General features: G+C 44.6%; 2 protein-coding genes across 6 annotated transcripts in view; one reads left to right on the top strand and one right to left on the bottom strand.

Moving 5' to 3' along the window:
* Marveld3 (MARVEL domain containing 3) overlaps positions 1–11999 on the top strand; it is a 22934-nt gene extending 10935 nt beyond the window's left edge. Inside the window, exons 3-4 of one of the 3 annotated variants that reach the window (XR_002819887.1) lie at positions 2898–3985; positions 8769–8847. Coding sequence is in view for 2 of the 3 variants with exons in the window: in XM_023709348.1 (XP_023565116.1) it covers positions 8769–9406 (638 nt within the window). In the remaining variant the exon portion in view is untranslated. Of the gene's footprint in view, positions 1–2897; positions 4663–8768 lie in introns of those variants that run through there. The other 2 variants (XM_023709348.1, XM_012513513.2) reach the window with 2 other exon arrangements.
* A 3745-nt stretch (positions 12000–15744) lies between these two features.
* Positions 15745–20326, bottom strand: part of Phlpp2 (PH domain and leucine rich repeat protein phosphatase 2) — a 76794-nt gene continuing 72212 nt past the window's right edge. For all 3 annotated transcript variants that reach the window (XM_004625801.2, XM_023709384.1, XM_023709385.1), the window contains exon 19: positions 15745–19175. In XM_004625801.2, coding sequence (XP_004625858.1) covers positions 18021–19175 — 1155 coding nt within the window. In that variant the 3' untranslated portion in view covers positions 15745–18020. The remainder of the gene's footprint in view (positions 19176–20326) is intronic.

A 20326-nucleotide genomic window follows, 5' to 3' on the forward strand; every position in this document is an offset into this window, starting at 1 on the left:
TGTATTGGCATCTAAATACTAGACGTGTTTGAATTCAACTAAACAATCTAACACTGTCTAGCAGTCTATAATATTAGTGGGTTATCCTCTGAAGTTATTGACTTGAGCCTTTTACAGCTCATCATATTAATATGGATTTACTTTATATACCTCGTTTTTATACTTTTCTGCTGGATGGTTAAGACCAAGATATAGCAAGACTGTCCTGGATTGTTGTACCCACTGCAGAGGGCCTTACAGACGAACAGCCATTGGGGTGCTATAGATGACCAGTCCACTTGGGCTGGAAGGAGCAGGGGTTTAAATATTTAATCAAGATGGACTTGTTAGCCAGGCTATCCTCATAAGGGCGAGTGTTTGGAGAAGGTAGGAGATAGGGAGCACTTCAAGTTTCTTTTTTGGGCTTGTTGAGGAGGCTACCTACACACTGTGTGTGAGGAGGGGATAAGAGGAAAGTAAATCACACACAGGGGCCTGACCGAGGTAGTGGGGGCTGTTCCGGGATGCCCAGAGGCAAGACGTCCAGGTTAACTGCTGGGCCTGGTGAGTGTCAGGGTTTATCCAGGTGAAGGCAGAGAGAGGTGGTGAGGACTCATGACAGGGAGGGAGGATAGTGAAAGGGGAGGGACTTAACTCCACTGAAAGTGTTACCAGAAGTTCTGCATTTGAGGTGGTCCAGGGGACCTCTCAGGCCTTTAGGCAGCTTCAGTCTTTGGTGTCCAAATCAAAAGGGCCTGGGAAGAAGCCACTGAGGAGTCAGGACCAGAGACTGCTAAAGCAATGGCCATTGGGCCATCCGATTTGTGGTTGGGTCCCCCACAGGAGGGACACCACTTAGGGGGAATCACACACTGCTGACATTCCCTAGTCCTGGGCCTGCTCTGGCCACAGTTACAGCAAGGTCCTGGTGGTGTGTGCTAGTTGGAGGGATGCTCTTGATGTCTCTGTGGTCAGCTAGGTGGTGGGTTTTTGTTTGTTTGTTTTTTTGTTTGTTTATTTATTTTGGTGGAACCGGAAATTGAACTCAGACCCTTGCTCTTAGGCAATAAGGCAAGTGCTTATTCTACTGAGCCATCTCCCAAGCCCCCTAGGTGGTGGGGTTTGAGGGATGTCTTCCAGTGACATGCAGAAGGAGGTTTGGCAGGGAGAGCAACAGCAGAGGTCTCCACTGGGGGCAGAGTGGAAGTGGAAGCCCACTGAAGGAGGGAGGGGAAACAGCTGTGCTGGGCACAGCAGGAGCCTGTGGAGGAGGGGAGGGAGTGGCTACAGTGGGAAGCTCTGGGGGTAGGGAGCCGCTGCTGGGCTGGAGGCTGGGGAGGGGGAGGAGGGGCTGTGGCTGCAGCCCCTGCAGGAGGTGCAGGGTTCTGCCAGGGGAGACTGAGGTCAGCTGGCCCTGTTGTCTGGGAGGCATCTGCAAGTCTGGTAGAGATGGGGTGCAGACGGGAGGGAAAGAAGGAGGATTGGAGAGAAGTCCTAAGAGGTGCCCAAAGTAGGACTGTTATGGAGTGTAAAGAAAGTCTGTGCCTCTGAGCGTTTGCTCAGCCTCCACCAGTAACTCTCAGTCCCACAGACAGAGAAATCCAAAGTGCCATTTTCTGCATGAGCCATTGTCCAGTTTGTGCTGTGGCCATGTGGGCTTGCAGAAGACTATTAGATGTTTAAGCTTTAGACCAGGGTAAAGGAGAAGAGGTTTCAAGTTATTCAAGAGACTGGCCAGGGCTGGTGAGATGGCTCAGTGGTCTAAAGCACCTACTTAGAACAAGCTAAGCTAAGCAAAGCACAGGGACCGCTGTTCAATCCCCCAGCACCACATGCCAGCCAGCCCCGCCCCCTGGTGGGCTGAGCTGGCCACACACACACACACACACACACACACACACTAAATAAAAATAAATAAATAATTTTTTAAAAAGAGAGACTGGCTAGAGGAGAGGAAGAAAGAATAGAATAAGAAAGGTTCCCCAGGAAGATCAGAGAAAGGTAAATGTCATGCCTGGCATGGCAAACTGAGAGCGGTACTAGGGTCTACAACAGGTGTCTCCAGTTGTGACTAGCGCTGTAACAGAGACATGGGTAAGTGACTGAGGCAGTTGTCACTGCAGTTAGCCAAACACCAAGGGAATGTCTTTCCTTGGTTCTTATAGGGGAGAGGGAGTTCTGTGACCAGTGCTGAATTTAAAAAGCATGGAAAGTAGGGTGAGCCTTTCTTTGTCGCAGGGTGTAGTGGTTGATACATTGTGCATGAGGGGAGAGAACAGGACTAGGGAGTAAGCACAGCAGTGGAGAGGGAGAAGGTCTTACAAGTGCAGGCCGTGTTGAAGGTACCGAACTAAGGAGCAGCTGCAGTAGCAGTGGCAGGGGATGGGGGGAGTCCTAAAGATGCAGAGTCACCAGGTGGCTTCAGTGGAAAGAAGGCTCTAGATAGGGTTAAGATCCTCCAAGGAGAAGTTGCCCTACCCAGGTTTTGACACCTGTATGTTATCAATGATGCACGAGAAACCGCCTGGAAACATGGGTTTAATGTGAGCAAAAGGTTCAATTTCTTTTGTCTGGGTCAGGACAGGCTGAGATGATGGATAATTTCAGCAGCTGGCTGCCAAAGATTATTAAGATTATGTAGGGTTTAATCCCAAAGGAATCTGGAGGGAATGTTTGGAGTCAGAGTTCCAAGGACAGTCAGCGCAGGTGTGTAGCTAGTACTGGACTCTCTGGCTCTGGGGACATTGTCCACTCCTAAATTTTCTTTATGGCCATCTGTTCTGTTTGCTGAGGGCAGCATCACCTTTCAAGTGGTGCCCTGCTGTTGCTGAGAACAGCCTATTGGCTGAGAAGATCTTGCCTGGGTCAGGCATGACGAACAGCACCTTGTGAAGTGGTAACTCGCCCTCTCTTTGCAGCCTGCTGCCAGATGCTGGAGGTTCTGCTGAACTTGCTGATCCTGGCCTGCAACTCTGTGTCTTACACTTCCACAGGGGGCTACACAGGCATCACCAGCCTGGGGGGCATTTACTACTACCAGTATGGAGGGGCCTACAGTGGCTTCGATGGTGCTGACGGGGAGAAAGCCAAGCAGCTGGACGTGCAGTTCTACCAGCTTAAGCTGCCCATGGTCACTGCGGCAATGGCCTACAGCGGAGCCCTCATGGCCTTCTCCTGCCTCCTTATTGTCATGGGTGTCCTGCGGGTCCCGTGGCACTGTCCGCTGTGGCTGCTGATTGAGGGCTTCTTGGATATGGTCATCGCTGGAGCCTACATCCCAGCCATGTACTTCTTCTTCCATCACCTCTCTGCTGCCTATGCCTCCCCTGTATGTCAAGAGAGGCAGGCGCTGTACCAGAGCAAAGGGTACCAGGGCTTCAGCTGTGGTTTCCACGGTGGTGATATAGCAGCTGGGATCTTTGCATCCCTGGCTATTGGAGTCTTTGCGCTGGGAGCCGTCCTGGCCATCAGGGCTTACCGAAAAGTCCAGAAGCTAAAAGAGAAGCCTGCAGAAATGCTTGAGTTTTAGGCTTTTAAAAATGGTCTGCCAAAAAAAAAAAAAGGTCTGCCAAAAGTAAGTGCTGCAAGTTAGACTTTCACAAGAGTGCTTTGTTGTACGACTTGCCAACACTCCAAAAGTAACAAGCCAACTTCAGTATGAGGGGCTGAACTCCTAGTTTCATGGAGCAGTGTTCTCTGATATAACCAGCTTTGATTTCTCTTAGTGAGGGATGAATCAAAATTCTATCAAAACACAAAAACATGGGGGCCAGGACCCACAAGGAAAAAGCATATGGTGCAGCAGAGTGCATTTCTGGATTAAATAAATGGAGGTGGTCAAGGGAATTGGAAGAAGCTGATCCTCAGTGGCCGCGGAAAGCCACACAGACAGGAGAGAACTTCTGAGCTGGACTGCTCGAAGCCCAGCTGTCTTTGGCAGATTCTCCCAGGAGTCCTTCCACACTGAGCTCTCCAGTCTTGCTTCTTGCATCTAGCAAAGAAAAGGGTAGGCATTCTGGAGAGAGCTCCCCCTGGAACATTTAAGTTGGAGGTAGACGTGGGCAGAGGAAGGAGGAATGAGATTAATTCACTGGGTTGTGAAGAAGCCATTCTGTGAGCCCCTCACAGTGGCCCTGGGAGCTCAATAAGTGTTTTGTACCTCCTGTAAATGTCCCATTGTATGAAGAAGGAAACAAATGTAAAACTTTTACACAGAAGAATGTCACTTTGGCTAGACAACTTCTCAGGTTGTTTTTGATGTTGTTGTGTTTTTTTGTTTTTGTTTTGGTGGAACCAGGGATTGAACTCAGACCTTTGCATTTGCCAGGGAAGCACTTATTCCACTGAGCCATCTCTCTGGTCCAACTTCACAGGTTCTTACTGCACATTAAATTATGACTTATGGAACGTTACAATATATTCTTGATAGGAGAATGTTCTTTGTTTTATGTAAATCAAAACAAACTAAAGAAGAGATTTAGTGTGGAGATAGTGGTTCTTTTTATAGTACTTTTATAATATATCATTCCCATAATGCAGTTTTGTTCATTTAGAAGCTTAGATTTAGAAAAGAATGTATGTGCTTGTATTTGATCAGAAAAGTTCTTGAACAGCATATAGCAGAATATGGGCAGTTTTAGGGCCGGCCAAATAGCTCAGCGAATTAAAGCGCCTGCAAGCAGGTGTAGGGGCCAGGGGTTCAATCCCCTGGCCAGCCATGCCGGCCCCGCCCCAGGGCACACTGAGATGGCAATTGAGACTGAGCATGGTCGCACACGCCTGTAATCCCAGCTCTTGGAAGGCTGTAAACAGGCAGATCACTACGAATCTGACTTAGTAGTGAGACCCTGAACACCCTGTAGCCCCTTCCCTAAAATAAGAAAAAAAAAATTAAAAAATAATATAGCCAGTTTTGCTCTTGGAGAGAAGGGAATTTTTTTTTTTTTTTTCATTTTATACATGGCTTGGCCTCCCATGTATTTTTATTTTAGAAAGATTATGATTTGATTTACTCTGCACAGTTTTTTTCAGGTCCACAATTTTTTTAGTGGGAAGGGGCAGATTTAGGTGTATAATTAGGCAGAGTATTTGCGTGCTCAACCACAGAAAATGACCTCACCCGGAATGATGCTGTTTACAGCAAAGCTCTCCTGCGCGTCTGAGTCTTCTCTTCCAGAGAGCCCTCTCTTGTCTTTCCAGAATGTTTTCCCAGACCAACTTGGAGATAAACCACAGCTTGCTCTGGCAGTCACCTTTTTTGAGTGCTGGGGAATACTTGTACCTTTTGACACTGGTAGCTAAGCCAGTCCGGCCTGGCCAGTATCAGGGTGACATTCCTTCCACAGACCTCATAGCAGTGCACACGGCAGAAGACTATTATCTCTTCAGTTACTGCACTCAGTGGGGTGACTGATGAGATCTAAATGTGTCCCATCAGCCCTGCAGATGTCTGGCGCATGGATCGTGCCTCCGCTGTTTTGGCAAGTACATCAGAGAAGGAAAAGGGTCAAGCTTCCTATATCTTGTAGGAGTGAGGCAGCCAGGGAGCCCCTGGGAATAAGGGCAGGTACACTCCTCGCCTTAACCTGGGACCTGCTACCCATTTAAAGTGTGGCATCTGTTCTTCCCTTTATGCCCCACCAGTTCTCTTAGTCTTACCACCATCAAAATCCAGGTCCATCGCTAAGGCCAGGAAGTGCTTGCCATATCCTCTCCAAGAATAAACTGGGTAAGAAAATAAAACGGTGGGGGAGGGAGGGCACACACAAGCCTGCAGCCTGTTACTCATTAAAAGCTTGATTTGTACTTTCTTCTGAAATAGTCAGGACTTAGAAGCCCCTTTTGAGGCCAGGGATATAGGGCAGCAGCATAAGCACCTACCTGGCAAACACAAGGTCCTGAGTTCAATCCCTCGTACTGCAAAAAAAAAAAAAAAAAAAAGCTGCTTTTGCTAAAAACTGACTTTGCTTAGGCTTGTAGATGCCCAGTGGGTAGCTGAACACAAGATAAAGCTTGGCATCTTGGCATCTTTGTTTTCATTTTGTATCTGTCTTGTATGTTTTGGGTCAGATCCCTGCTCAGCCCTGCATAAGGCATGTTAAGTCACGAGGGAGCCAGTCTGTCTCAAACTGGTAATACAAGGCTGATTAGCCCTACATTTGCATAACCTGCCCCATCACCCTTCAAGACTAAGAGCATCAAGATAAGAGATTTACAGGGACATTCAGCTGCCAGTGGGCGCCAAGGAGTCTCTAGTCATTGCCCTAAACCTGCAGGTGCCTTGGACTCCAGCAGAGCCCCTGAAAAACTGAGGCATCTCCAAGCAGAAGCGGTCATCTCCCACAGACCAGGTTGCCTCCTCAAGTGAGGAAGATTTCTTCAGTCCCACAGCGCAAAACCAGAGCTGAGATAATGATCAACCCAATGGAGCCACCTCGGCAACAGCTTAAAAACTGACCTCCTTTGTTAACGCACTTCTCACTGGTCCATCCCACGGTGCTTTTCTGAGATGAGATGTCAAGGTCCTCTCCCACGCTAAGTTCAGGTCCTCTTTAGACAAGGACCTCCTTGGCTTCCATCTGGTGGCAGAAGCGCAATGGCCCTGTGTCCCTTAAGGGTGCGATACCTGCATGCAGGGAGAATCCAGGACAGGGAAAGGTGTGGGGTGCAGGGCACAGCTGCCCCCTGGGAGACAGAGTCACAGCTGGTGGGTTATTGCTCTGCTACAAGGAGAGGGTGACTGGTACTTACAGGGCCTGGGTGAAGAGGGCCAGATGGGGCCTGACATTGCTTTGAATTTCCAACAAGAGCAGTGCAGCCTCTCAGCTCTGAGCCCTTGACTGAGGTGTCTTTGTCTCTCCAGGAATTCACGTGGGCCAGCAGGAGATAAGATCAGTGAGCACCAGTGTGGCTGCCTAAGAACTTTAGATATACTAGTTCTTTTATTGCCCAGATTATAAACATAGTCATACCCCCTGCATAATGATGGTTGTCCTGATTGCTTAGAAACAATACTTTTCATAAATTTGTCCCACTTTTTATTTATTTTTGTTGTTGTTGTTGCTTTGTTTTTGCAGTACTGGGGTTTGAACTCATGACCTTGTGCTTGCCAGGCAATTGCTTATTCTATTGAGCTATCTCCCCAGCTCCCTACTTTTTAAATCTCACTCATTCCCTTGCATTTTAGAAACCTCGCTGAGTGGTATCATCCTTCACTTGTAGGCCCACTTAGGATTTTCAAAGTATTTCATACGTAATCATCCCATTTTATCTACAGGGGCTTGGCTCTGAGATCTCCTTCGGACATTAAAATCCAATGGACTGCTGCCCCCTCTATCAAAGGGTGGAGTCTTTGAATAGAACCCATGCACATTTTCTCATATTTTAAATAATCTGTAGATTACTTACAATCCCTAATACAGTGTAAACTCTGTGCAGATTGTCATTGTGCCATGGTATTTAGGGAATAATAAAGAACCTGTACAAGTTCAGTACAAGCAATTTCTTTTTCCAAGGGTTTTCAGGTCTCCTTCAGCCCATAGATACAGAAGCTGCAGATTCAGAAGTGGTAGATAGGGGGCAGCACTGCCTTCATTCTGAGCCTTGTGGAATAAACCTGGCTTCCTTCCATCATTTGTTAAGGTGTCTGAGGCTTAGAAAGACTGAATGACAAGGGGCAGACTGCCTGCTCTGCCCACTCTGAGTTTAAGTGCAGCTCACTTTGTCCTCATCTCTGCACCCCCAGAGGATGGAGGGGGAGACCTCACCCACAAGTATGCCTAAGAAGGGGTCCCTGGTCTCTTTTGATACCAAAGACAAGCTGACCTCAGGCAACGATGTATTCTGTCTCTGGTCACCTGCTGGCATCCACAGCCTCGAGACATTGGTAGCTTCCTTAAAACTAAGAAATTCCTCTCAGATGAACAGCTAGACTGGCTAGTCCATCCATGCTGTGGAGCCTCATAGCATGTTGGAAGCATCATAGCAGAGATTGTAGCTACTCTAGGAACTGAGCTGGAGACCTCTCTGGGGCCCATTAAGTAAAAGAGCAAGACGTGGAGCAGCGTATGTGGTGTCCTTGCTTTCAATGGGAATAAGTAGAAAAGGGGAGATGCAATGCAGATTTGAATATACCTTTAGCTACAAAAAAAAAAAAGACCAAGGGCCTGGAGAGATAGCTCAGTAGAATAAGTGCTTGCTGGCAAGCACAGGGTCCTGAGTTCAATCCCTGGTACCACAAAAGAAAAAGAAAGAAAGAAAAAAAGACTTGACTCCAAACATGGTGGAGCCCTCCTATAACCCTAGCCCTGAGGAGGCTGCAACAGGATTGCTATGAGTTTGAGACTAACCTGGTTTACATCATTTTGAGACCTTGTCTCAAAAAAACCCCAAACCTTTCTATAGCTCATTCCTTTGTATTGCTAAGCAGAGCTTCCGGCGGCACCTCTCATTCACTGAAGGACACAAGGCTCATCCAAGTATTTGGCCATGACAGATAAAGCTGCCAGGAACACTCACATAGATGCTTTCTTATGAACATAGGTTTTCATTTCTTTAGGATAAAGTGCTCAGGTGTACAGCTGCAGGATCACATGTTTTATTTTTTTAAGAAACTTCTCCAAGTGGCATTTTGATCTGTCAAGCATGTTAAAAACAAAACAACCACCCAAAATAAATTGAGACTATTAAAGTTCAATCTGACCTGGTTCTTAAAGTAATGTCAGTGGAATCCTTGGGCTTGGCCTGCTTGAGTGGTATCAGTGTTAAAACCCGAATCTTTCTTCCTCTAGGTGTGGTACAGATAGTGGAGGTGATTTTGAATGGGATAGTCCTCATGTGTGTCGTGGCCTCCTACTTTGTCCTTGCCGGATTCAGCGCCAGCTTTGCGAGTGGCAGCGGCTTTGGGAACAACTATTATTCACCATTTGAGGGCAGCGAGCTGGAGGAAGTTCGGCGGCTGGACCAGCAGTACACTATCCTCCGGTCACCCCTGATATACAGCGGTGTGGCTGTTTCCTTGGGGCTGGGTGTCCTCACCATGGGCATTCTACTCCAAGGAGCCAAGAGTCTAACAAAACTGCCTGGGAAATGGCTCCTCTTGGAGGCCACCTTTAGTGTCCTTGCGGCAGTAGGCTACTGCATAGGCATTGGCCTTTACCTCCATGTAGCTTTGCAGATCAATTCCACAGACACTTGCAAAAAAAGAGAGAGGATGTACGCCCGCAGAGGTCTCACCTGGATGAACTGCCAGCTGGCAGGCACTGATGGAGCAGCAGCCACCTTTGCTTGTCTTTTGGTCATTATGTACGGGGTCAGCGTGGTCCTGGCCCTGCAGAGCTACAGAAAACAGAAGCTGTACAAAGACAGCCAAGAACAGCACAGAAATTACATTGATGCCCCAGAATACCTGTGGTCTGGGACACTCTAAGGAGACCTTCTGGACCCCAAATATCAACTTTCCCCTTTCTCTCAAAAAGGCAGGTCCCTTAAAAAAACCAGTTAGCAGTGGTTTTCACATCCTTGATTTTGGAGGTGCTGCCTTTAGGACCAATGCAAAGTTAAGTAATTGTCTTATTTTTCCATTGTAAAAGAGATACCTGATTGCTGACCAACTCAATGTAGCTTAATGAAAGTGTGGAGAGCAGCATCAGAACTGAGGGCACCCTCACCTGAAATAGCTCACTAGCCAGGGTAATTCTGAAAGGTAAGTAAGAACTGCCCCTTAAAGGGTAGAAGTCCCAGAGTTCCAGTAGAAATCACGCCTGTCCTGTCTGAAGTCAGCGAAGAAACATGCCAACGCCCCCTCTTCCTGGCGTGGTCCCACAGAATTATTTCCAAGTAGTTATTCTCACTCCCTCCTAAAGGGAAGCCCTCTGGTATTAGAGAGGCTACCAAAGTGCACTCCCAGTTGGAATCCTGACCTAGAGAAAGAATGCCCTTAGCAGACATAGTCTTCCTCAGGACTCTTCCCCTGATATAATGTCAGGGCCCAGATGTAATGTCTCCTGCCAACTTTTTCCTGTTGGTGTTTTTCTGGCAAATCATTCCATTGGAATTCATTTTTTTGAAATGTTTCATAAGCTTTTTTAAGCTTAAGGTTCCCAAATACTGAGAAAAGTTGTAAAATTAAATGTGTCATAGTTCAACTGATTTCAAAGATAAGGCAGATTACAGGGTCTGATTGGAGGCCTTTCATTCTCTGATTCCCTCTCAGGGCCCACAGAGCAGGCCGTCAGCATAGCTAGTTACTTCATGAGTTAATCTCTAGCATTGAACCTTAAAAATTAATTTCTCAGTAATTTAATTATTACTTTACTATTTTAGTCTTAAATTATACCTGTGCTTGTTCTTTACAATTAGTCTCGGTTTATGTCAGATCCAGCTAGACATTTATATTCATATAAAGAGGTCTTTTTCTAAGTGTTGTCTCGCTTTTTAATAGCTAATCCTCATGGAACCTGTCCAAGATGAAGGGTCAAAAATAAACCTCATAAAAATAAATAATAAAAGCAAAGCTTGGAGGAAGATATGCACCTAGGAATCTGTACTGCTTAACTGAAATAAAATCGGTTGTGCTGTGCAAAGGTTGGGCACTGTCCCCCTTCACCCGGAGCAGTGGCTAGTCCCCACGTTTCACTGAATGAGAGCAAAGCTCCGCAGCAGCAAAACCTGAATAGCTGCTCTTCAGAGACAGATAGCCATGCACACGCTGCCCTCCCCTGGACTGTACTCAACATGGCCCTGTTAAGTGTTTTTCCCACGTTGGGTTTTGTGCTGGATATAGAAGGGCACTGTGGACTGTGTGATCTCAGCCTTGTGTCCTGGCCCAGCTAGGACCCTGGCGCCAGGAGGCAGCCTCACCTCACTGACTGGACCCCGTCAGCTGTTAATGACTCCCACATCAGGGCTTTCATACTGTTCAAAATGATTTAGTAAACCTGATTTTACTTACTACCACTTGCCAGGTAGGCAGGCCAGCATGTATTCACGTGTTACAGAGAGCAGAGGAGGTCAAGAATGGTAGGATAAGTGGTTTAGTTGATAGTTAAAGTTTCATGGAATGCTCACCATGTGCCAAGTACATTGCTGTGCTAGAAAAGCATTCTGTCTGCATTATTTGTGGAAACTTGTAGCTGATGATGGATACTATTATTTCCACTCAAGTGAAAAATACTGGGCCAGGGGAAATAGCTCAATGGCAGAGTACTTGGATAGCATGGTGAGGCCCTAAGTTTGGTGCTCAGCACCATGTAAGGGGCTGAGTGTTGTGGTGCACACCTGTAATCTCAGAATTTGGAGAGGCTGAGGATCATGAGTTCTAGACCAGTCTGGACTGCATAGACACCCTGTCTCAAAACAAAAAACCTTAGAAGGAATGTAACTTGTCAAAAGCTGTTAAGTAGCAGAGATAAAAACTCAAGATACAGTGAATCACATACTGGAATGTTTAATGCATGACCAGTTCACATTTATGGCCTTTACTGTGTCAGGAAATAGTGCGCAAAGTGGAGTACATGCTCAGAGAATCACGTTGGTGCCACCATGGACTGGGAAGATGTGTATCTAATGGAACTGAGGTATCAAAGGAGGTGGTGGTGTATACCCAGGGTGCTCAGTAAAGTTGTTGAGTGTGATGGTGCATACCTGTAATCCCAGAACTCATGAGGCAGAGGCAAGAGGATTCCAAGTTTGATGCCAGCCGGGGCCCCATAGTAAGTTAAAGGTCCCCCTGAACTAGAGATGCTGCATCGAAACATTGCCGAGCAATGGAATTTATGTTGTCTGCTGGCTTTTTCTATTAATTATATTCCTCGTTTGGAGTTGGTACATATAACACATCTTTTCCTCTCCCTTATCTCTTGGTCCCTTCCCTTTTGCAAAAGATCTCTCCCTCTTTTCCTGTTATCTGGTTTTTATTTTGCCCTTTACGTTTTGGGTTTCTCCTCTACGAGAAATCGTGCAATGCTCAAGCTTGTGTTTGTTTTTATTTCACTTAACATTATGGTCTCTAGGTACCTAAACATGACTCAAATTTATCCTTAATTTCTTTTTCTTTTTTTTTGCTCCAAATGCCTTCAGGGCAGGTTTGGCTGGCTTGAGTTGTGGGGATCGAACCACAGCTTTGTTGAAGCAGCCTATCCTTAATTTCAATTGTGTGCAACTACCACATTTTATCCATTTACCTATTTATGAATATATTTGTTTTTTGAGACTGGGTCTCACCATGTAGCCCAGCTGGCCTTCACTCACAATTGTTCTACCTCACCCTCCAGAGTGCCAGGATTACAAGTGCACCCCACTTTCTACTTCTGAGTGAAGAGGAAATCTGCAAAATGGATTTAACGAGGCTGGGGAGATTGCTCAGTGGAATAAGCGCTTCCCTGGCAAGCTCAAGGGCCTGAGTTCAATCCCTGGTTCTGCAAAATAAATAAATAAATAAATAAATAAATAAATAAATAAAAATGTTTTTAACTTGGCCTTTATTTGGAGAGGTAGCTAATCTGCTTGAAGTTACAGACCACACCCAATGGGGGCAAAGAGACTAATTTTGGGTGCTGGGGATTCGACTTAGGACCTTCACACAGAGTACATCTCCAGCCCTTTGAGACAGGATCTCACTAAATTGGCCATCCTCCCTTCCTGAGCCTCCCAGAATACTGGAGTTACAGGTATCTACTACCACACCTGGCCTAGAAACAGGTTTGGCTGATATACTAGTCCCATTAGATACACATCTTCCCAGTCCATGGTGGTGATTTTGAGGGATTACTGGATTACAGTTATTTTGTAAATCCATACTCACCACTACATCTGAAATTCTGATACCAAGCCATTGCATTATAAAAAAATATGGTGGTCAGCTTGTCTTCAGCCTCTATGTGACTTAAGAGGATCTGTACATTGTTGCCAGTTGAGTTTCTTCTGGTCATCTGATAACCTTCAGACTTCAAGGAGGGCCGGCCAGATAGCTCAGCAGACTAAAACGCCTGCTTAGGCAGGTGCAGGAACCAGGTTCTATCCCCAGCATGCTAAGCTGGCCCTGCCCCAGGGGCATGCTGAAGCAGCGATTGAGAGTGGGCAGGGTAGCAAGCGCCTGTAATCTAGCGCTTGGGAGGCTGAAAACAGGAGAATCACTATGAGTCCTATCTATGTAGTGAGACCCTATAAATCCTGTACTAAATACATCAAAAAAATAAAAAATAAAAATAAAAACATAAGACTTAAAGGACTGTTTGCTGCCTTAGGGATTTCTGTATATAAGCCAAGTCAGAATGTTCTCTAAATTAAGAACCGTTATTTCAGCAGAAAAAATGCTATTGTTTGGGTGTATCTTGAGCCCCCCCATCCCACTCTCCAAGGATCCATTGACAGAAATGGTCCACAGTAAGGTGCTGCTAGGTGGCAGCAGAACCATGAGGGGCCCACCATAAGGTCCTCAGTCACGGGGACGTGCCCTTGGCAGGTGGTTCTTGTAACTGACACAAAGCTTGAATTTGGTCCCATTCAACTTCCCTGTTTCTGGTTTGAGATGTAATCACCTTGCTTCTGCCACTGCTGCCCACCATATGACCTTGCTGAGAACTGAGCTAACACCACTGTGGATGTTCTCAAACTTCTACAATTATGAGCTAAATAAAAATTTTTTATAAGTGTCCTGTGTTGGATGTTCTGTTAAAGTGACACAAAAGCTGACCAGAATTATTTCTGCCCTAATTCACAGCTTTCATGAGTATCGTGGAAAGTGATTTCATCTATTTGTTCTTACCATCTTCCCATGAAGCAAGAAAGAGCAGAAAAGTCCTAAAGGAATTTTGATTAAGAACCTGTTTTTAACACTGGCCGTGGCAGCATACACCTGCCATTCCAACACTTGGGAGGCTGTGGCAGGAGATCAGCATGAGGTCAAGGCGAGCCTAGGCTACACGGTGAAACCTTCACCCCAAAATCGAAACAAACGAACAAATGATAAACCTAATATCATACACAAGTTAGGATAGAAAATTATAACTTCATGATAAAATATTTACAAAATAAGCATTCCATTTTAAAACAAAAGCATGAAAAGATACTCCATTTTATTTTATTTATTATTGTTAATGTTATTTTTTACAAACAATAGATTTGCTGCAACATGCTCTGGCTCATATTATTGAATTAAAAAATTTAACACATTTCAAAAAATATCAAAAATACACTATAATGAGTCTGAGGACTACGATACGACAATGATTGCACAAAACCAAAGGATATGAGCTCACTGTGTGGATGCTATCCATGGGCAACAGTGAGAGAGAACCTGGTAGCATCTGGGAAAGGTGCTGAGATTTAGAATACAAGGAGTTTATGCTGATTGATCGTCGAATGAGGGAACAGAGCAGGTTTGACTGTAGCTGCATTTCTCAATCTAGAAAGTGCTTCCCCAACCACAGGGGAAAGTCACTAACTGGAGAGAAAGATCAACTTGCCTCCGTGATTGGGGAGTCTGGAAGACTCCACCCAGAAGGAAGTAAAAAGTGACACGAGACAGTTCTATGGTGATGCAGACATCACCAAATGGCTTGGAGACTAATTCTTTAGTAACTGGTACATTTATTGATAACAGCCAAGTGCTCCCTTGTGGAGGTCTCATTAATAATTATTGAATAAATAGAGAAGGTGAGCCTGTGGCTTCCAAGTACCTGCTTTTACTGAAGGTCTACACAGAAAGAGCATCGTGTGATAGTAGATCAGCCAAACCTAACTGGCTCCATCTCCTGGAAAATAGCACTCAATACAAGCAACTGTAATAGCACCCAGTGATTACCAAGCTGCTCTTCTGTATGCCAGGAAAATGAGTTCACCAACTTATTGCACAAGTTCAATCTACAGTAGTATAATAAAGCCCTCGCTGTGTCAGAAGTGGTAATTCAATGACGTGATCACAGTAGCACTGTCGCTTTATGTCATATGACCATACAAATGTTCAGATATACAGCCACGAGTGTGTTCCTTTCCCTGCAGGATTCTTGAACTGCACCCATAATGAGCAGAGTTCCCTCAGGCGCATGGGTTTGCATGCTACAGACCACCTGTGCTCTGCCCACCTGGGGAACACACCCTCTGGGTAAAGTACTGGGAAGATTACCCTCACCTGGAGAAAGCTTACGGGCTTTCACTGGCAGCCTACCCAGATAACAAATCTGTAAATTACCTCGTGAGTGAAGATAGGTATGTGGTATATTTTTGGTAATGGGCTATGGCCTTTTCACCCTGTTTGAGTACAGAGCAACTGTAGAAAGACATGAATGGAAGGAAATTGCAAAAAAATAAGAGTTTTGGTATGGCCTACATTAAAGGTTTTCAATATAACTGAATGGGTCTCAAAAATAACACTATCACATAAAAATACAGTTGGAATTTCAGAGTTCTGCTGACCAAAAAGAAAGCACATTTTTTGGGGTAAACGGTACTTTCTTTCCTTCCTTCCTTTCTTTTTGCAGAACCGGGGATTGAACTCAGGCCCTTGCGCATGCCAGGGAAGCGCTTATTCCACTGAGCCATCTCCCCGGTCCCAAGGATTTTGTTTGTTTGTTTGGTTGGGTTTTTTTGCTCCAAATGCCTTCAGGGCAGGTTTGGCTTGCTGGAGTTGCGGGGATCAAACCACAGCCACCTGAGCCTGACAGCTTTGTGGAAGCAGCCACATAAAGAACTGAGCTAGGGCCGGGCCCCCAGTCCTTTTATTTCTTGAGACAAGATCTCACTAAGTTGCTCAGGCTGGCATTGAACTTCAATCTCCTGCCTCAGCTTCCCATAAAGCTGAGATTACTTGTCTGTGTCACCATGCCCAGCTAGTACACTTATTTTTGCTAAGGTCACTGCAGAACTGAGTTTTGAGGTGGTCCCAATAAGTAGAGTGGGAAACAAATAGAAGAAAGGGGTTCACAGATACAGTACTCTTTTATGATATGCTACTAAAGTAGTATTTTTTCAAAATAACTGATTTTTATACAACATCACTATTCTATAACCCCAAAGGTTTGGCTATCTTGAGTAGGAAGATGTTTTACATCACCTATTACTACAATCTTAGGGTTTTCCTTCATTTTTTTTTTCATTTTCCCATATAAAAATAAGGTGGCAACACACCATTGTTCCCATCTCTTAACAGCACCTAAACTTTGTATAAGCCACCATGTTTTCCACTTCAAATCAAAAACCTGAGTTCTAAAGTTTTTCAGTAGCTGACCAGTAGTTTGACAGAAGTCAAGTGTTCCTGATGATTTGGGGTTCAAGTTCGGATTCTTGGGTTAATTATTAGGCAGCCACTGAAGTGGTGCAAAATTCTTCAAGAGTGTACCTCACACCAGGGAGATGGCTCAGTGGCATAAGCGCCTGCCTGGCAAGCACAAAGTCCTGAGTTCGATCCCTGGAATGGCAAAAATAAAATTAAAAAAATAAGAAAACAATAAAATGATACAAAAGAAAAAAAGTGTACTTCACTGACACACATGAGTATGGGGCCTCTGAAAAAATGGAGACATAATTATTTATGGACAGGTCATCTGATTTTTGACTATTGCTTTGAAACCTCCCAAAACACAAATGAATAAATATATACTTTCCACATTATATTTAATGTTTTGTTTCTAGTGAAACAAAAGAGTTCCATTGTATTTTCCTTTTAATTGTGAAATACTCTAAAATTTCAAAGCACATTTCCCATTTGGGTAAAATCAAGCCATGGTAAAATCTGGTAGAAATTCATTTTTCTAAGTAAATCTTTTAATGGAAAAAAATGACAGAAATATGGAGGAAACTGAATCTTGCTGGGATTATATGGAATGTGAAAAAGTATTATGTTTTTTGTAAGCTTAGAAATTTCTCAATTAAGAGTCTTTCTTATATTGGTATTGAGTACACACTCTGAAACCACACATGGTGGTCAGTAAGTTCAGAAGGGTGAGCTATCAAACATGAAAGAGTGAGCTCCCAGTGAGCCATCTCTGTTCTACAGCTAGAAGAAACAAATTTAACTGGTGAGTTCTACCCACCTGTTCTCATTCAGCCTCTGTTTCAGAGTCATTTTCTGTAACTCAGTTACTTGGATACCAGCAGTGTTAGTCTTGGCCCTACCACGTGGCCGGTGGCCAGCTTTACAACATGTTAGAGACAGAGGCCAATCTAAGTACCCACTTTGTTATTTGCTGGAATCACAAATCTTAGGAGTCACATTTTTCAAGAGTGATTCTCCTTTTCTGACGGGGAAGCAGTCTAAGTCATTATTTCTTCCCCAAGTTCATCCCCCAAAGATCCTACTACCCCAACATTCTCAGGAGCTTTCACAGTCTGACATCCAATAGTTCAAACAATTTCCAGGGCCCTTCCAAGTACCCTCAGAGAAGGCTCCAAAACCCAATTATCTTTCTGGCTATGGACAAAGATACCAGGCTGCCTCTAAGAAGATTGGCTCGAGTGCAGATTCAAAAATAAAAAGTTCACAGTCAATGAAAAGTGCTCTCATTACATTACATACATAAATTATCTGTTTGATTGGTTCTACATTTCCAATAAACATCATTTAGATAGGCTGTATTCTCGTAGAGAAGAATGAAAAGCCATGTGACTAGTCACATCATACACCATTAGTTAGTCTAAGAGATAAGGTGATTTCTCTGTCACAGAGATCCATCAGCAGCAATTAGTAAAAGAAATAAATCTTCAGTTACTTCCTCCACAAAAAAAGTCCCTTTCCTGCCCAGGCAGGCAAATTCTCAAAATGATCCTAGGAGAGAAAGGGTTAATGGCAGGTGGTAGGACTTATACAGAAGGACATCTGCTTTCTTCCCAATAACTCTGGGAATTCCAATGCAGGTTAAATGTGAAACAACACTGACATGGTACTGGCTCATCCAGAGCCAGGCCCTGATAGCTGTCATCTTTTTTGGCTCCAAGTTCTACTCCATATATCTATGGTTAGAAACACAAAGGCAAAGTGCCTCTGGAAGGTCCATTCCCCAACACTACACACCCTCTCTCACACAGTGCCCACTACAGGGGCAGAATCACAGCGCTGTGTCAAACTCCTCTGGGGGCTCGGTCCGATCCTCTTCATGGGGTTCGGGTTGGGGCCTGCTTTCCTGGTGCTGCTTCATTTGCTCCTTTACTTCTTCCTCCAGATCACGAGGTACAACAAACTGATCCTCTGGTTCCAGCTGAGTGGGGGCAGCAAAGTAGCCAGTTTTCCTCTTGGGTGCTTCTGTGGCCACTTCTATGAGGTTCAGACTTTCTTCTAGGGGCACAATAGAGCCATTGGAGAGTTTCTTTCCATACAGACAGGAGGTGGAAGGAGACTTCTGTAACTCCATCCTGTCCTTGTTCAGTGGCATAAGTATGCCACTGTTCACACTGTTCTGTCGTCGGATCCCGAAACACAACCCTCTAGGGTGTTCCTCAGGACATGGAGTGGAAGAATTCTCTTTCAGAGTAGGAGAGTTCTCAAAATCTCTTCCTCGGCAGCAGTGAATATCTACTTCTACTTCCACTTTGCTGCCATTAGTTATGACCCCTTCAACAGGCTGGTCATCATCACTGTCCAGACCATTGTCAGACTGATTACTGGAGAAGGTTGCACAGGAAGGCTGGCGCTGAAAAACCCCAGAGGTGGGTGTCGGGTGGAGGCTGCAGCGCCTTTCTGGCCTTGGGACCAAGCCAGCTTCCAGGCCTGCAGTGTTGTGTTCATCAGAAGCGGTGGAACCAACCTCACTGCTCACCTCAGAGGTAGACATTTCACTGCTGAACTCAGAGGCAATACCACTACTGGAGGAAGGAGTAGTTGGCTTGGGGCCATCTTTAATGGTGGTGGTTGAGGGAAATCCCACAGGACCTGGGAGGGTGAGTCCATTCATTTCACAAGTGCAGCCTTCCTCACCAATGTTCAAATAAACCACCATTGCTCCCACATTGTCCTGACAGCCATAGCTTTGTGCTAATGTGCATAGCTTTTTGGCAGCTGCCAATGGGTCTTGCACATGACGTACTGCACTGACAGCTTCTGTGTATGACAAATGTTCCCACAATGCTTTGTTTCCAAGAATCAGCAGCTCATCTTGAATGGTAAGTGAAGTGGAAGATATGTGAGGCTTGGGAAGGATCCAAGGGTACAGGTAGGTACAACCCAGCATCCGAGTACAGCAAGTTACTCCATTCACTTTGTTGTCCTAGAAATGAGCAAAACATTGAGAAAGAAGCAACAATGATATGCAATTTTGTATCTTTCAGGGTGTTTAGGGACCTATAGTAAAGTACATTTTATATATGATTTGTCCTAGGATCAGTACAATTACAAGTAGATTTACAAATATAAGTATAGAAAGATTCTTTGTTGTTTTTTAAAGATTCTAAAAAGACAAAATGCCATATGGCTATTATACCAAGTAACTGAGAGGTCTGAAGAGAAATCAATTAAAATGAAATAATTAAAAGGCATCACCTTTTAAAAGACATTTGTTCTAACATGGACAGGCCTCAGCATGTTCTTCAATCAAGAAACGTGTTAGAAAAACTATAACCAGAACTCTTATCAATTTCCCATCTCTAATACTCTCAGGTCAAAACTAAGATGAATCACTAAAAATGATTTCCTAAAGGCACAATTGGGGTTGAAAGATTTCAAATGGGTGAGAAAGTATCAGTGGCTAAATTATTTAATAATCACTAAAAAAAATTCTGCTTATAAAAGGGAGCTTGAAACCTACTATCTAGGGATTGAATCAAGAATAAAGAGCAACTCAAATTAGAACCCATATAAAATTTCCTTTCTAAAATTAAGGGAAGGGGGCTGGTGAGATGGCTCAGTGGTCTAAAGCACCTACTTAGAACAAGCTTAGCAAAGCACAGGGACGTGGTTCAATCCCCCAGCACCACATGCCAGCCAGCCCCACCCCCTGGTGGGCTAAGCTGGCCACACACACACACAAATAAAGAAAGAAAATAAACCTGTGAACGTTTAAAAAATAAATAAATTAAAATAAAATAAAATTAAATCAAAGGAAAAGAAATCAAACTGGTTGCATATTGGGAATGTTTATATGCTGAAAACTTCTGTTACTAATTTAAAAAAAAAAACAACCAAAACTCTGTCATCAATGAATTCATTCATAATTGCAGTCACTTTCTGAGTAAAAAACCTGGCTTCTTCCTTACCATAATTTGTCACAAACAGTAAAACTTAATTTTCTTCATTTCCACTCCGCAGTGCCTCCCCCACCCCGCCCACCGAGTAGGATTTTCTGCCGAGTTCCGGGAGCCCCCAGACCCAGTCCTAGCCCAGGTCCGGTGAGTGTGCGGAGAGCTTCCTCTTCCTCCAACT

This window comes from Octodon degus, unplaced genomic scaffold (genome assembly GCF_000260255.1).
Source record: "Octodon degus isolate 3935 unplaced genomic scaffold, OctDeg1.0 scaffold00011, whole genome shotgun sequence".
NCBI classification, from domain to species: Eukaryota; Metazoa; Chordata; class Mammalia; order Rodentia; family Octodontidae; genus Octodon; species Octodon degus.